The following is a 17,727-nucleotide window of genomic DNA, read 5'->3' as shown; positions in this document are numbered from 1 at the left end:
ATATTTCTAGAGAATGGTTTCTTAAAATTTAAACAGAAAGTTGAATATTCTGATCTTCTTGAGGTCTAGCATGAAAGGGCTTTTTAAAAGTGGGGAAATACTGTCACTCAAAGACAATGGGATGGAGAGTATTTCTATATAAAAATAGTTTGTCATTTTCATTCTCCGATAGGCATTACTGCATTTCAGAATGGAACCATCTCCATTTAACCGAAGGCAATGGGCTTCACATTCTCTGAGGATAACTGCCAAAGAACTGTCTCTCGTCAATGTGAACACATCGTCAGCTCTCCTACAGAGGTTTTCCAAGTAAGTTCTGTTGGGATTTTCAGGTTGTGATGTTATTTATCAAATAAAGTTATTTTTTCAGATACATATAGCCCTTACTTTAGACTCCATGTTTTAAGACTTGATGTAGCAGGTTTTTTCCAAACTCGCAGCAGTAGTGAGTTGAGCTGCAGTAAAACTTTGTGCTCAATATCAATTTCTCTAAAGATATTTAATAAATATAGAGAAGGCATACATTCACACGCAGAACTTTAGTCCTTTTTACAATTAATACTCCAAAATTATGTCTCAGGTTTCCGATGTATGGGCTTTTCAAGTGACTCTGAGGCATTGTTTACCTTAAAAGTCCTTTATTAGCCTAATACATTGTGTTGTAATTAGGAATGTCCACATTAGATGCAAATTGATAAATATCAGAGCTTTTTAATGGGAATTTTCAGCCTTGGAGTGGAGGTGTGGAAGGGGATTGAGTAAGTAATATGTATGTCTGTGTATCAGCAAAAGAACAAAATCCTTTCCATTTCAGCTCACAATAAGTAACTACTCCTTCCCTGAATACTCTTTAACCAATATTATTTTTTTCTTTTCTTTTTTTCTGGCCAAGCCGCACATTTTTAAACAAAACATTAAATTAAATTACCCATACTTTTTATTTCCTAAGAATGCTTAGAAAGCAAACATGGACACCCCCAAGACATTTTCTATAAGAATAATCCTATCTGGCACTTTGTAGCATTTATTGTTTTTGTGTTTATTTTTTGTGTAAATTCCCCTAATGTCTTGAGGCCAGGATCAGCAAGGGAAATGTCTGACATGTTGGGTCTACTGGCACTGCATTGCATATTCCCTGGCTTAGCTAATGGAATCATCATTAGCCTGGTATAGGAATGAATATTTAAAATGGAAAGTATTTTGCTATGTATTTTTCAGGAATTTGCTTTCTTTTAAAAATTTATTATTAGGTATATAGTTAAAAGGTGATGAATACGTAGATACTAGGGTTCAAGAAAATAGAGAAAGCTTGAGCTGATAAGGAACAAATGGAATGATGGGCCTAGAGATTTAAGGATCTTTTCTTGGAATTATGCAGATTCTCTGAGCTGCTGGCCTCTGTTTTTGAGGGGTTGAATATGGTGGTGGCAACTAGTGTACCTTGGAGATTTTGGCTGCTCGGTTCAGATGCCCCATCAAACCATAGTTTGCTGCACTTTATATATGTAATTATAGTTTTTAGTCAGATGTATTTTGTTGCTTTCTAGCTGGTCTGTGCTCCAATTTCTGTGGTGGCACTACATCTGTAATTTTGGGTTATTGGTTTACACAGGACACTAAATTTGAGTTAACATAAGGTTTTTGAATCACATTTCTTATGTATTGGACAATTATGTTCCTTTGCAGAAAGAAAGGCAGGGGTTTGAGAAAACTGTATTTTTGTTCTTAGGAAAGTAAAACGTCATTGTAACCAAGGAAAGAAAGAGCCACAATTGGCAGCATATTCTGCCTTAAGTGTTTTCAGGAAATGCCTTCCCTGAATTCTTGCGAGAGACAAAGAGAGCACAAGTGAGCATAGTTCAGTTTAAAATTTCCAAAGAAGACAGACAGAATTGAAAAGGCCTGACTGTTGTAATCCAATCTTTCAGCAATTTTACCTGCCACTAGCATAGCAGCACCTCCTCCACAGGCTGAAATTAGAACTGACTATCCCTGAACTTGTTCAAGATGGACCAGTAAATGTCACACTCTGAATATCCTCAACATCCAACAGCTTCAGCAGGGAAGTACATGCATATGTAGAGGCTGCTGTAATTGATGGACTGATTTCTTAATTCTTGACAAAAAGATCCTACAAGGGTAGTTCCAGAAGTTCCAATGTCCACCCAGATACCTCTTCAGTGCCTTCCAAGCTTTTTGTCCCAATGATTTTTTAAAATGAATTTAGTTTAATTTTAAAAAATGAAATTAGTATCTGACAACTGACAGCTTCGAACATCACTTTTATTTCCAAGAATACTTCTAGGCCCTATCAGCTTGCTGGATGGCTGCAAGAAAGAGCCTTGTTTAAAATTATGTGTGCCTTCCTTAAATTAAAAAAAAAAAGTGCTCCATCACTGTATAATTTGACAAGAAGGTGGCTGGCTCATACACACCATTAAACCATGTTTTGGACAAATTAACCCCATTAAGACATTTTAATGACAAACCCAAAGTGCTAGTGTAATAAGTCACTTCTGCGTATAAATGTTTTAGCTTTGAATTTGCTTATTAAAAGAGTTGACTGCAGATTAGTACGAAGGCGGAGAGAAGGTTCATCACATATTTTCAGAGCATCGGAAAGAAACTTTAAGAAGATGCAATATAGTGAGAACTAGCATATTTTGTGCAGATTGTAAGGATGGGAACAAGTCATACCGACATTTGTTTCACCATTTGGTTTCCATGGTGCCCCCAACCACATTTTGCTCTGTTCTACAATATTATAAAATTGTTATTCCAACAGGAAACTACTGAATCAGTCAAACATATCCTGCTAAATGTTTTCCTGTTCAATGTTTTGTTACTTTAACAGAATGTTACTGCATTTTTCTAGTGTTTTAATTATTAAAAGCTACTCTGAAAAGTGTGCACCTACAGGAGTGGCATATAAACCCTTAAGTAATTTCTGCATTTGCTTCAGTTGAGCTACAGACTAATCCAGTCCAAGGTGAAATGCTGCCTGAAGTAGAATTACGATTTAAAATTGTAAATTTGAGGATTATGGTGCCAAATTACTGGCCAAATTATTCTGACATCGAAGGCAGAAAATCCTACAAGTCTCTTTCTCTGGAATAAATAATAAATGTAGTTTTCAGTAAGGGAGACAGCCTTGCCTTTATTTATTCCTAAAGCAGGAGACAACGTGGAGCTGCTTTTTCTTCTGACTGTTTCAGTTATGTGGAGGCTGTATATGAGGGCTCCAAACTCTGTATAGGTATTGCCAAAATTAGAACTGGGGACTCAGTTGTTAAGCAAAGTGGTCACTAAGTGAAATCATGAAAGTATTTACGATCGTAGTTCAGGATCCTTTGCTTTACAGACAGGCCAAGGTCATAAATGTAAGTATTAGTTGTAAAGTTATTTTTCCCCCCATCACAATAGTAACTGCACATGATCAGTAAATGATCAGCTATATGTACCCTGTGAGACCGTGTGAGAACTTCCAGGGCAGGGATGGGTCATCTGATCCTCATTTGATCATTCTAACAGCAGCCAGGTCAGAGAGAGAACAGATTATACTTGTATTGCCTTTTCTCATTTCTTTTCCTGCCCTTCCCTTCCCACTGTAAGTACTGCTAGCAGCACTCTGACCGACCTTTAAAAACCAATCAGTGTCAGTTAATCCTTGGATCCCAGTGTTGTAAGCTAAAGTAGGAAGTAAAACCAAAAATTCCATAAGAAGGCATAGCAAAATACTTTATTCTTTACCTACATGAGTGCATTTGTGAAGGCATCAGGAATTAAGTATAATCTGAAAGTGAGTTTACTTTTTAATTATGTAGAAGAAGAGCCATGTTGTCTGTTGCAACAAAAGGCATAAGCTTTTGTGAATTGCAGCTTGGTTCATCAGATGCAAAAAGTGGCTGGACTGATGTAAGACTTTAATTTTTTTTAACAATAAACTTGAAGACAGATGGGGTTGTTGTTGTTGTTAAACAGTAGGCTGATCTGGGAGTTCTTACTAAAAATGTTTTAAATCCACATTCTACAGCCAAAGATTGCATCAGCTCACAGAGAAATTGCTAGATTCTGATTTGTTCAATGAACCAATAGTTTCCACAATTAAGTTGGTTATATAACATGCTGAGGCATAAACTATGGTTTACAAAGCAGAGAGGCCAGTCTGCTATCCTAGATCAAAATCTGGCATGTTCATCTGAAAAAAAATAAAAGCTGCTCTCATGTTTGTTACGTTAATTCATTTGGTAGAAATTTCAGCAATATGTGAGAAAGAATCCCCATTTACATTCCATATTTCACTGGAGTATCAAGTGACTATATTCTGTGGGCATCTTTTGATCTAATCTGTTTTGCCAGGAAAGGAACTTGAATTCTGTTGTATTCTGATTTTTCCCTATATATATTTTTTTATTCGGAAGGAAAAAGATTTATAATTAGTATTAGAATCTGAATCTGGAGGCTGCTGAAGAGGTGGCATAATTGCAAAGTGTAGGACAAAGGGTATCAGATCAGCCTGAGTCATGGGTGTGGTGATCAGCCTTTTCAAGAGCAGTGACTCGCCTCAGGTTTACTATTATCTCACCTGCTGGTTTTAACTTGTTCTGCAATTGCTGCTTGGTATGTAAACGTGGAAAGAGTCATCTTGAAATAATCTTCTTGCTTGAAGGCTTTCAATACTTCCTCGTCAGAGGCCTCAGAGCACCAGAAGCTTCAAAAATTAAATAGTTTAAATAATTATAGATAGCTAATGCTATGGTGTAAACTAATTGGGCAATAGATATCCTTGTTAATCTTTTACTAAAAATGTTATGCAATTTTTATTTATCTTTAAAAGATCACTTATTGTGGGATAAACTTGATGGATTTTGTCCTATTTTATCAGAGAGAGGCATGAAGTATTAGTGCAGCTGGATTACAATTTCCTTTCTTTCTGTGGGTTTACAAATGGATTTATCTGGCTGCATGAAATTAGTACTTTTGCATTTCGCAAAATGATCTGTAGCTGGTAAAAGTTTATATTACAATACATCTGTCACATGTGGCACTTTAAAATACATATTTTGTTTGGTTTTGCATAGGACTTTCCTGTTTTGTTTTTTTCATAAGATCACATTTTTTGTTCCCCGTTTCTTCTAAACCAGGGGTGTCAAACTCAATTTCATTGAGGGCCGCATCAACATTGCGGTTGCCCTCAGGGGGCCGGGTGGGTATGGCCTGGGTGGGCGTGGCCTACTGGGTGGGCGTGGCTAGAGTGTGTATGGCCTACTGGGTGGGCGTGGCCAGCTCTACATCATTCGCATCAAGGGTGCCTATGGGGGCCTGGGCAGGAGTGGGACAGATCTGAGGGTCTCTGGCAGAAGGAGGGTCTCTGGGCCAGGGCCAAGGCAGTGGGGGCCGTTCCCTCACTGTTTCCAGGGTGGCTTCACGGGCCACATGAAACCACTTTGCGGGCCGGATCCTTGTGTTTGACATGTCTGTTCTAAACTGTGATATCAATTACTTATAGCTTACTATTTTTTTAAAAAAAAAACAATTAGTTTGTTGAAATTTTGTATACGTATCATTGAAAAATTTAGTGGTTGGAATAATTTTTTTTCCTATCTTTTGCTGTAAAGATACCAGAAGGCAGCTGAGGAAGCTGCTGGGGAGAAAAAAAGAAGTGTAAGTATTTTAAAATTGTTATGAATTCAGTAGTAGCATGACAGCTTAATAACATCTCAGTTTTTTAATCCCCTCTAGCAGTTATTCTTGAAGTTCCTCAAAAGATTTCCTCTGTCTCCTCTTCCAATGCTGACTCTGAGAAATGTTCTTAGCTGTAGGCCTTAGTTTAGAACAGGGGTGGGGAACTGTGGCACTTTTATGACTTGTGGACTTCAACTCCCAGAATTCCTGAGCCAGCTATGCTTGCTCAGAAATTCTGAGAGTTGAAGTCCACAGATAAAAGGGCCACAGTTCACCACCCTGGTTTAGACTTTGCTATGACCCAGTTTCTTGTCTTCACGAGGGTTAACTAATGAGAAAATCAAGGTAAGTTTCCTGACACTTGAAACTTCTGAGACGTTAATTTGTTTTTCCTAAATTCAAAGCATGTTAGGCTGCTATGTTCAGCTTTTATGCAGTTGTAATGCTAACTTTCAAATTTAGATAAAAGGTGTCTGCCTAATTCTGCCTCTTTGCTTATGTTATTTTTTTTTAGCTGATTCCTTATATTTGTGTAAATAAGGTTGATCTTGGTTCTTGATTATCTATACTTTCCATCCTTCCAAGGTAGGTAAAATGAGGACCCAGATTGTTGGGGGCAATAAGCTGACTTTGTAATAATGCCGTTTCGGGTTTGTGTGAAAGCCCTAATAAGCAGGCATATACATAGAATGAAGGCTACTGCTAAGCTTGAAAGCCGCCCTGAGTCTTCGGAGAAGGGCGGGATATAAATGGAATTAAAATTAAAAAAAATAAAAATTTTATTTGTCAAAGTAGCAGGTCTGAAGAAAAAATTAAAGCTAACATGCCATTGCTTTCCAAAATAACATCTTTGCTATTCCAAGTAATACTTTCCAGCTGTTAAGAGATTTTTTTGTTATCAGATACTGTTTTGGACTCAAAGCTTCAGTTCTGAAATGGGAACATCATAATTCCACCTAAGCTTCCCCCCTCCCTCACATCTTGGAAAATTTCAGGACTAGAATTACAAATTAATATGATCAGAATATTGTAATCCTTTGTTACTATGGGTAGTCCTTGAATTACAACTGTTTGTTTAACAACAGTCCAGAATTGCAATGGTCTGAGAAAGGGTGCTTTATAGCCCATAAAGCACTTCCTGCCATCCCAAAACATTGAACAGTCATGTGATTGTGATCTGGATTCTTGGCAATCTGTCTGCACTTATGATTGCCTGCCAAGCACTCACAATTATGTGATTGCCATTTGCAACCTTCTCTGCAGAAAGTCAGTGGGGGAAGCCAGCAGGGAAGACTACAAGGGGCTTCCGCTTTTATCAAGAAGACTCTTTCTTGTCTGGGGATTGTCTGAAAGAGCTTCTTGCTAAGGGGAGCTAAACTCCTTTGGCAAGGTGCAGAAACAGAGCTGAAATCAGATTCCTTCCATGCACAGAGAGGAGGTGAAATCCTTTGGCAGGGAACTCTTTCAGTCATCCCCCAGAGACAAGAGGGAACTGAAATCCAAACAGAAAACTGAGTGGCAGCCTGGTAAGGTAAGGCATGGAGGATGTTCCAGGCAGGTGGAGGAGGCCCAGTACAGGCGACACACAAGTGTCTTTTTACTCAGTGGCTGAACATCCTGCTTGGATTTTGGCAGAGAGGATTTTTAGGTACTGAACAGAGCCTCCCAGCGTCTCTCCCACTTTCCTGAGCCACCCTGCACTCCTTACCTGGAAATCAACTCCACTTAACAATGCCCGAGATTGCTTAACATCCCCAACCCAGAAGGCCAGGATTGCATCATTAAGAGAAACCACCACATCTTGATTAATGATGGCTTTGTTCAATGACCAAGATTTTGGACCCAGTTGTGTGTATTAATTGAGTACAGTCTCTCTCTCTGTTTTTTGTTCTATAAAAAGCAAACAATAATTTTTAAGCCTTTTAAACACATATCCTTCTAGTGAAGCCCACAAAAATAAGATAAAGAGACAGTAGATGAATTCACATATTGTACAAAGCCATGGATTCTTTACACATTCTTAACTGAATAAACCACAATTGACTGGTTTTTGCCCAGTGTGCTAAGCCTAGGCTCATGCTGTATAGCACATCCCTTTGTAGATCTTGCGCTGCATGTCGGAAAGGAAAGACATCCAGAAATGCATGTGGTGTTGGAGAATGAGAACAATAGCATCTTCCTTTGCCTCCTGCTCCAGCATGAAGAAAGTTGGATCTGGCCTTAAGACTATTTGAAGCTGCTTCTGATTTGTCCTGAGGTACAGGCTATTCACTTCTCTAATCATTAACTCCAAATTTTAGTATAGGACATTTGACATAGCAAAAGCATTTGCAAAAAAGAAAGCTTTATAACAGCCTTCCAGTGGCACAAGATAGCCCAAGTTTTATTCTGGGATGTAAAGTTCGTACTTTTCATCTATGTAGGTGTGAAGTCATTCTGCTTAGAATTTTTCCTAATTTTTCCTCATGACAATATGAATTAAGTAAATACGGGTTGGTTGGTTGGTTTTGCCATGTCATTATAATGTCCCAACACATTCCTGGAAGCAGCATAATTAAAGGTATCCTTAGTGATTCTTGTATTAAACTTGTGTTTTCCTCTTAAGTAGTCAATAACCCATGGCAGCTTTACCATAGTTGTGCTCTGATATTGTTCTATTAAGCATTCGGGTGGTGATTTCTTAGAGGGTGGAATTAGCCTGGCACCTATTGGCCACTTTAGGCTGCTGCAGGCATAGCTCTTCCCAAGGCCAGGTTGTCTCTGTTTGTAGATCTGACTTAAAAGAGGGAACAGCCCAGCTGACACCCAACTGGCACCAAGAGGTCTATGCAGTACAGGGGAAGGCAGAGAGCCTGTTCTTTCTCTCTTGCTTTCTCTACAGCCTCATCTCCATTTACTTAAACTCATCTTTGAAGGGAGCCTAATTAGGAACCTAACTAACAGCTAACTGGTAATGGGAGGCAGTATGGTGCAGCGGGAGAACCAACTTTCTCTTTGGCTTCAATACACAACTCCTATCCTGTACCACTCAACTGTTAGCCAGGCTCTCTATGAACCCATCCACCTAAACCCTTTGCCTTAAGCTGGAAGGAGTTCTGACCAAAGGCAAACTGCTGGAGTAGCCCCTCCCCAACTCTCATACTACATGAAAGAGAAAAACGGGGGGGGGAGGGTATTTTCCCTGTGGCTCCTGCTGTTGGGTGGGAAGGAAGGGAAACGGAAGCAAAGGAATTATGCATTCCTTTTTCTCAACCTGCCCCGTGCACTATAAATGACCACTTAATGGCAACAGAGGTAAGAAAAGAAACAGCACTAGGTGTAGCAAATATTCAACCAAGTTAAGAACTTATGGATAGTACTTTAACCATCCATTGGAAAAATGGCCTTGGTGACAGATAATGTTACTAATGCAGATATAATGCCTGGTTCTGCTTCTGGGAATAAAACATGCCAGGAGGATTTTAGCTTCATTTTCTAATTTATATTTTGGTTCCAAAGTTTGTTTCTGTGAACAGAAACTTCAGTGCCAGTTGTATTCAGAATACCATTCTGATTAGTTATAGTTTAACATAGTGGCCCCAAACATAGTGCCCCATAGTGGCACCAGGGACCAGGGACCAATTCCATGGAGAGAGCTTTTTCCGTGGACTGGAGGAGGCATGGTTTCATGTGTTGGCTGCATCCCGCGGATGGGGCTTCACTTCTTTGTGCATGCTGTGGACCGGTGCTGGTCCACGGACTAGGAGTTGGGGACCTCTAGTTTAACATAAGGAATTGTCAGCCAGTCAGTACTGACTTACTATTAACTGTCTTGTCCTGTTTTGGGGTCCACTATAAATACCTTCTTCACAGATATAAGCAAATCAGTAACATTTCCCTGTGTTCCCTATAGCAAACATTTGGCCTTCCAAATTTCTGCTACTGCAGACTGTATTCTCAGGAGCCGGGAATCAGGGTGAGTCAAGAATTTTGTGCAGTGAGAGCTTAAATCACCTTTTGAAGCACAAGGCAGAATATATTTCTATTTTTGGACCAGCATTCACTGCCTTCAAATTGTACTTCCCTGTCCACAGATAGGAGCCCTTAGGCATACATCAAAACAACTTGCACCTGAAAACCCCCAATTGTGAAGTCAGGATGATAATAATAATAATAATAATAATAATAATAATAATAATAATAATAATAATAATAATAATAATAATAATAATAATATAAAGTTGGAAGGGATCTTGGAGGTCATCTAGTCCAACCCTCTGCTCAGGAAGGAAACCCTATACCATTTCAGTGTTGGAGCATTCACAGCTTCCGGAGGCAGGTTGTTCCACTGGTTAATTGTTCTCCCTGTCATGAAGTTTCTCCTTAGTTCTAGGCTGCTTCTCTCCTTGACTAGTTTCCATCTGTTGCTTCTTGTCCTGCCTTCAGGCGCTTTGGAGAATAGCTTGCCTCCCTCTTCTTTGTGGCAGCCCCTGAGATATTGGAACACTGCTATCCTGTCACCCCTCGTCCTTCACATTAGTGTGAGCTTATCTTCTTTGAGAACCAGGACTGCATCTTCACATGGAAGGCATCTTAGCTGGACTCAACATTTTAGAAACAGGAAGAAGCGATCACATTTCTGGGCTGATCATCTCACCAAAGTCTTCGGATGCAAAATTTTGAATTAATGGTGGAAGAGAAAGGGGGAGGAGCAGCAGGGCAAAGAACAGTCCTGCTCTGCAGGCAGCGAGTTCTCTCCCTCAGTCAGTTCTCTTGGTTCGAGAGACACCTAGAAAAGGTAGAGGAAGAAGCTAAAGCCTCTGACTTACAACCAAAGTTGAGCCCAAAATTTCTCTTGCTAAGCTAGACAGTTAAGTGAATTGTGCCCCATTTTGTGACCTTTCTCGCCACAGTTGTTAAATGAATTGCTGCAGCTGTTAAGTTAGTAACATGTTTGTTAAATGAATCTGGCTTCCCCATTGACATCGTCCGAAGGCCACAAAAGGTGATCACATGATCCCAGGACACCACATCTGTCATAAATACGGGTCAGTTGCCAAGCGCCTGCATTTCGATCACGTGACCATGGGGATATGCTACAACGGTCGTAAGTCTGAAAAACAGTCATGTCATTTTTTTCAGGGCCATTGTAACTCCAAACAGTCACTAAATGAACTGTTGTAAGTCGAGGACTACCTATATAAGGGGTGGAACATATAGAAAGGTACCATCCGATCATTCGGAAAAAAAAATACAGATATTCCATCTTTGTGGTGGTAAAGAAAAGTGGTGAAAGCACAAGGGAAAACCTGAAAAAGGCTACAAATGGAAGATGACAACGTCTGCAACACTGGTAAAAATTACATAAATGAAGAAGGGAGATTAGACCACAGGAGATCCTTTGGTTATTAACTTAAGTCCTGGGAGTTTCTCTGTATTGTACAAGTGAAATTAGAATGGCCTCTGTAACTTCCCCACTACTATGTTCACTGAAGTGGTTTCATTTAAATAGCTCTGAATTTAAACAGATTGCTGATTAAATATGCTGATTTTGGCCTCTATTATCTAATCTAGGGCACTGAATGTGGATACAGCTTTTGCTAATGTTTGACCTTATCCAGGCTTCTGATTCTGTTCTGTCTGCTCAGCGTAACCTTCCAACCATACTAAGAGTATTTGCAGGAATTGATTATTCTCTGTGTTAGATGAAGTTTTGTTCTGGTGAGCTTGAGAACTCTCTGTCCTGCTTTTGATTGTTATCAAACTTTTTTTTTTCCTTTTAGCATTCCTTGTCTAATGTGTGACTGACTCACTGTATTAAAGAGCTGACTCTTGGACCTGTGTCTGTTAGGTAGCAAACTCTGTCTGGCTGATAATTCTTTTGACATACAGGATTGAATAGTAAACTCTGAGTCAGGTCAGCAGAGGCCACAAAAGTGAATTTTGCACAGGGGTGTTAAAACAAAGAGGAATTCAAATAGTGCCCAATATGAGTCACAGTGTGCTGTACCGTATATGCCAGATTTCCAGATGCAACGGAATACTTTTTTGGAACCTGATTTTGTTATAAAAGCATTGACAACATTGTTTTATGTGGTTCTGTACCTCTCCCACCCTCTTTTTTTTTTTACTTCTGACTCCCTGATCTTGCACCATTACTTCTCTCTGCAAATTTAAACCTGCTTGAAATGGGACAGAAAACTGATTATTTCTGAAAGTTTTCTTCTCACTGATTTGCAAGGTGGAACTCGCATGTGGCCCCAAGAATAACAGAGAGAAGTAACCCCAGAATACTCGCTTATCCTGTTTTAATAACCTAAAGCTTTGCAGTCCCTTTCCATTTTTTTTTAAGCTGGATCTTGCCAACTGCTATGAATGGCTGGCTTAGAAAAAGTTGGGCAGAGGACTTGAGTAAGTTGAGTAAGTAAAATGCTTGTGTTAAAACAGGAAGGGCACAAGGTTTTCCAGGTCTACCTTAAACCTTTTAGAACCCTTCTATTTTAAAATCATTTAATCGGTGGTCCAAATCACAATCCCTGTGAAGTGTGTGATCAACCTTTAATAAATAGGTAAAAAAAGAAATAAAATTAACGGCTGGCACAGTTAGGAAGAAAAATGATCAAAATATTATCAATGAATGCTTATTAAAGAAAAAAAAGTGACAGGTTCCTTGAAAGATAAGCCTCCATTTTTTTTTTTTTTTAAAAAACCTTGCTGTTGGGTCCTCTTTGTCATCCTGTGGAGCAGATAAATAAATAAATAATAAACCTTTATTGTCAAAGTACAACATGTGTACATTGAGATTAGCTGAGCCTTCCCCCGTGCTCTCTCCCCCCAACACACAGTGACAACAAACCCTCCATCCTACCACACCATGTGTGAACCAACTACACCACACACCGGCCTCCCAAGTCAATTCTGCATAAGATTATGTCCCATTTAAAAGCCTAACAGCCCACGGATAAAAGCTATTTTTCAGCCTGTTGGGACGGGGAGCAGGGCTTCTTTTGACAGGAGCCACCTCATGTGGCTTCCCACCTTTTCTTGAAGCAGCCAGAGAGAAGGTGGGCTTTTGTTCTCTCCTTCCTTTGTGAGACAAAAAGGCTTGGTTCTAGCTCTCTCCTTCATGGAGTCCCTTGCTTCCATATAAGGCCATCCTGCTCTCTCACTTCCTGCTTCAGCTACTTTTTCTTTTTCCCTCCCCTCTCCCTCCCTCACCCTGGATCCAGCCTTGCTCCATGTGGCACAGTTCTAACTATTCACAGCTGTCTGAAACTGCGTTTAACTTCCTTTCTACCCTGGAGAAAGAACTTCGGGACAACTTTTATAACCGGTCTCACTTTCTTGTTCATTTTTTTAGAGCATTGACCCACTTCCCCCTCATTTTAAAAGGGGGAACCTCAGCATCTTGAAGAAGAAGTGGGAAAATCCAAGCTTGGGGACAGAAGTCCGGAAGGAAACTGTGGAGAGCTGCCGTGCTGAGGTTAGGCAGAAGGCTGTCAGCCCTGGTGGTGGAACTGAAAGCGGCTCTGCTTCCCTAGCAGAAATTAACAAAACCTCAGGGATTATTAGTCCGAGATTGAGACTTCAGTCCTCTTCCAGAGTGTTTGGCCGGTTCAGATATCCCAGTGTTGGCAGCGAAGAGGATAAAACACATTCATCTCAGAGTGGGGAAATGGAAAATTGTCTTAGAGAATCCAGACAAGACGTAGGAAAGCTGGAGAATCTCAGTGAAATCTCAGAATCATCAGGGAAAATAGAGAAGTTTAATGTTCCTCTAAGCAAACTAAAGATGATGTTTGAGAGGGGGGATGCAGTTCAAACAAAGGTAAGGAACGATTTGCTTCAATTCTCCCTAGCTCTTGAAAAAAAAATACCAAATTGCAAAGGGGTGACTAGTATCTTCATTTGTCCTGTTGTCAAAAATCCCCCATGCAGATAGCACAGTAATTCTCGCTCAAAGGAGAAGAGTGTGTGTGGCGGAATGCAGATTTTTAGAATGCCAGTGGCTGTTGCAAAAAGAAACCTAATTAACTAAGGTTAGCCTAATTGGGGTGTTGGCCCTGTTGAAGCCTCCAAATAAATTGTGAACTGTGCATGCATGTAATTGTGAAAAGAACCTACGGAATGTGTGTGTGTGTGCGCGTGCGCATATTGTGATTGCAGTATTACCATTCATTGATTTTTTTGAGTTGTGAAAACTAATGTTTGAAGCTAAAATTTTTAAACTTTTCTCTGTCTGCATCCTGGCGAATGTTTCTGTCTGCTGCTGAATCTTCTCACAGGAAGAAAGTTTGGAGAATGCCTGTCTTCACCAGTTTTGACTTGCAAATTCATGGGCCTTTCATTTTCCTACAAGTACTCATGAAATCTGATCCAACATGTGGACTACAGACTGTATCCCTGGGGAAAATTGCAAATTGAGTAACAAGAAAATGAGTTGCATATGGTAGTGACTTGAAACCCTCTTTGGTTGACTTTTCCCGGTTTCTTCATAGTTTCCATCAGTTTAGTCCCTTGTAATGTGTTCCAAGTATATGCTAGAATATAAACAGATATCGTTGTGATTTAAAACTCTTCAGGGCTTTGAAAAGGTGAATTAGTTTGGTGTCAAGCTAAATTTTGTAAATTAGATCTCCAAATCTAGGTTGCCACAGGAGCAGTTTATCTTACCTTAACTAGATGCAGCCTGCAATGCTGATTGAGTGATCCAATTAGATCTGACCGTAACAAGGATGAAATAGCTGGGTGTGTACAGCTATCCCAAGATCTGTAGACATAGCTTATTCACCTTAAGCATGTTTCAGAACTTAGTGTAGGTGTGGCCTTTATTGGTTCTAGGCCAGATTTAAAGTCAATTAAACATGCTACCCGTACGAATATGCAAGTTTTCCAGGTTTAAAAATCTTTCAGTTATAAAAGGAAACTGGCCTATAGAGAAAAAATTTCATACTCTTTATAATTAGAAAGCTATTCTTAGCTGTGTAAAAATGATCTTGCAGAAAGAATGTTTCAGCCTGAAGACATTATTTTTAGATGCATATTTATCATTGTTTACATTTTTTTTAAAAAAAAAAACTGTCATAAAAATTCTGCATTGTACACGTTATATCCTAATAGAAATTGTTATTATGTAGTTTTGCATCACTGACAAATTAGTGGTACAGAAAATAAGTTAGAGCAGCAGTAAGCCAAAATCTGGATTTCACAGATGCACAAAAGCTATAATGGTAAACTCAATGCTTTAGATATTTTTTGCTTCCTCTTCCTTATAGCTAAACTTCAGTCAATTTTATATAAAATCCTATAAAATATATGTGCAATGGACAGAATTAGTTTACTACAAGGCTCTGGAAACTTCAGATCAGGATTGGAATAAAATATATAATGCAGTTTTCATTGATTCATATGCCTGATGTGTCCTGAGTATACCAACCTGTTACGTTCAGAAGCCACTAGAATACATATATAATGGCATATGTGTGTTATGTATTAGGTTATCCAATATCTGGGAGCAGATGACAGCATTACAGAGATACTGATGTCTCTGTCCATGGATTTAAGCCTATTAAACATGTCCTCTTACCTCATGTGGAGCTACTCCTGCAAACTGCAGATCATGAAACCAAACAAATAGAAGGGAAGGATGTGAACTGAGCGATTGGGATATAGATGGAGGAGAATCAATAGGGTAGCAGTAAGAAAAGGACAGAAAGTGCCTCATTATGATAAGTTTTGTTTAGTTCAGGATTAATACATAAGAATTATGTAAGAAGAATAAAGGTAAAGGTAAAGGTTCCCCCGCACATGCGTGCTAGTCGTTTCCGACTCTAGGGGCCGGTGCTCATCTCCGTTTCAAAGCCGAAGAGCCAGCGCTTGTCCGAGGACGTCTCCGTGGTCATGTGGCCGGCATGACTAGACGCCAAAGGCGCACGGAACGCTGTTACCTTCCCACCGTAGTGGTCCCTATTTTTCTACTTGCATTTTTACATGCTTTCGAACTGCTAGGTTGGCAGAAGCTGGGACGAGTAACAGGCGCTCACTCTGTTACGCGGCACTCGGGATTCGACCCGCCAAACTGCCGACCATCTGATCGACAAGCTCAGCGTCCTAACCCACTGAGCCACCGCGTCCCGTAAGAAGAATAGGCTATGATAAATCTTACGCGATGTTACAACTAGGATATGACTGCTATTGAGTTAGAATTATTCTCTTTAAAATAAATTGAAATGATAGATTTAGAATGAACTTCCAGGAGCGAGAATTGATTGGACAACTTAACAGAAGTCACTAGGAAAAAATTGGGGGCAAGGAAGGAGAAGTAAGTAGATAATTGATTGTTCAAAAGAAAGATAAGCGTAATGTGATGATTGGATTGTTTAATAACTATAACATCAATTCACAGCAGTAAGAAGTAAATATCTATCTTGTTGAAAACTGCAAACAGTTCCCCCCCCCATTCTTCTATTTAAGGATTATTTTTTAACAAACCATTTTGTTGATAAATGCAGGAGGGGTATACTGTATAAACTCTCAAAACATAATGGTTTGGATGTAGAGATGAACAGAGATTTGATACAAAATGAGGGCTTTTTCTCCCATATGTTCCTGTTAAGTTCTTTTGAAAGTTCAGGAGCTTCTCTGAAATTGCATAATAGAGAATGCAGACAATAGTAGGAATTGAAAGAACTTGATTGGCTGCCTTATGCAAATAGAAATGCCTTTTTGCTCACACTAGATACCTCCAGATTCAAGTTAGTATTGTTGCATTTTAAATATTATAATGATTGACTACTACATGCAGCAGTGAAGGAAAGACTAGTAGAATTAAGTGCTATGTGCTTTATGATAATGTCATTTCCTTTGCCTAATAACTTATTTGAAGACACAAACAATATGGCTGTGCCTGCCGCTTTTGAAAATGTTTCAAAAGAAGTGCTTTGGACCTTGCCCAAGGCCAAGCCCCTTTGTACTATTTCTTAAAGCAGATTTCTAGTTGCATTAATTTTAATGAGTATATTCCTTAAAGCAGTGGCATTTTGGTCTTGTACGGTTATGTGGTGGGCTTTGTGCAATGCTTTCAAGTAATTTTTGAAGCCCTAATAAACAATGTGGTCTTTCTTCAAAAGTTTGTCATTGGAAAGGCATTGCAGTGAGAGCTGGTGAATTGCAGTCAGTGAATGGTATCATCTGGAGATCCAGCCCTACTTGTCGAAAATGCACTAGATAATGTTGGAGCAATCATTATTTTAATCAGCTTGCCTTTTGCAAGGACTGTTATAGAATAAAGAAAATTCTGATGGGCAGAGGTTATACCTTGCTGTAGATCATGCTGTATTAATTATCCTGTGCCATACAATAATGATCATTAGGGAGATTTTTTTATGCCAGGACATATTTTATGTCATTGGCACTACTTACTACATATGTGTAGCAGGAAGGGCATTCTTTGTGGTTAATAGCCCTCTCTAAGCGGTTTACAAGAGTCAGCCTATTGCCCCCAACACTGTGGCTCCTCATTTTACCAACCTCTGAAGGATGGAAGGCTGAGTCAACTTTGAGCCAGTCAGGATCGAACTCCTGGCAATGTGAGCAGAGTTAGCCTGCAATACTGCATTCTAACCACTGTGCCCCCACTGTTATTAAAATACAATATCTCAGAAGGCAAATGTGCTTTGCAGGATGCTTTGTGCTCGCCCATTTAGACCTTTATGCAGAACAAAGGCATTGCTATAAATGCTTTGTTGAAAGCTGTTAGAGCATGCTAGCTTACTTCTATTAAAAGAATAATTTGAAAAGTCTTGTGGAACATTGGGCTTGAGGGACCCTCAAGTCTTAAGTCTTGTGGTTAAGACTTGTGCTTTACAACCCCCTCTAAGCAGTTTACAGAGTCAGCCTATTGCCCCCAACAATCTGGTCCCTCATTTTACCGAGGAAGGATGGGATGCTGAATCAACCTTGAGCCATTCAAGATCAAACTCCTGGCAAGTTGAGTAGAGTTAGTCATTGCAGGACCCAAGTTGCTGACCCTGGTATTTAGAAAATACCTTCAAAGTCTTTGTG

At 39.5% G+C, this 17,727-nt stretch overlaps 1 protein-coding gene across 6 annotated transcripts in view; it reads left to right on the top strand.

Annotated features, from left to right (window-relative positions):
• The window catches only part of LIMA1 (LIM domain and actin binding 1), a 70,115-nt gene that overhangs the window by 22,988 nt on the left and 29,400 nt on the right, over positions 1-17,727 (top strand). For 2 of the 6 annotated variants that reach the window (XM_083351796.1, XM_083351794.1), the window contains exons 2-4: positions 173-309; positions 5,619-5,664; positions 13,025-13,492. In XM_083351796.1, the coding sequence (XP_083207922.1) occupies positions 191-309; positions 5,619-5,664; positions 13,025-13,492 (633 nt within the window). In that variant the 5' untranslated portion in view covers positions 173-190. Of the gene's footprint in view, positions 1-148; positions 310-5,618; positions 5,665-13,024; positions 13,493-17,727 lie in introns of those variants that run through there. The other 4 variants (XM_083351799.1, XM_083351797.1, XM_083351795.1 and 1 more) reach the window with 3 other exon arrangements.

The sequence above is a fragment of the Vipera ursinii genome (assembly GCF_947247035.1).
Source record: "Vipera ursinii genome assembly, chromosome: 2".
NCBI classification, from domain to species: Eukaryota; Metazoa; Chordata; class Lepidosauria; order Squamata; family Viperidae; genus Vipera; species Vipera ursinii.
This window is presented reverse-complemented; position numbering and strand designations above follow the sequence as displayed.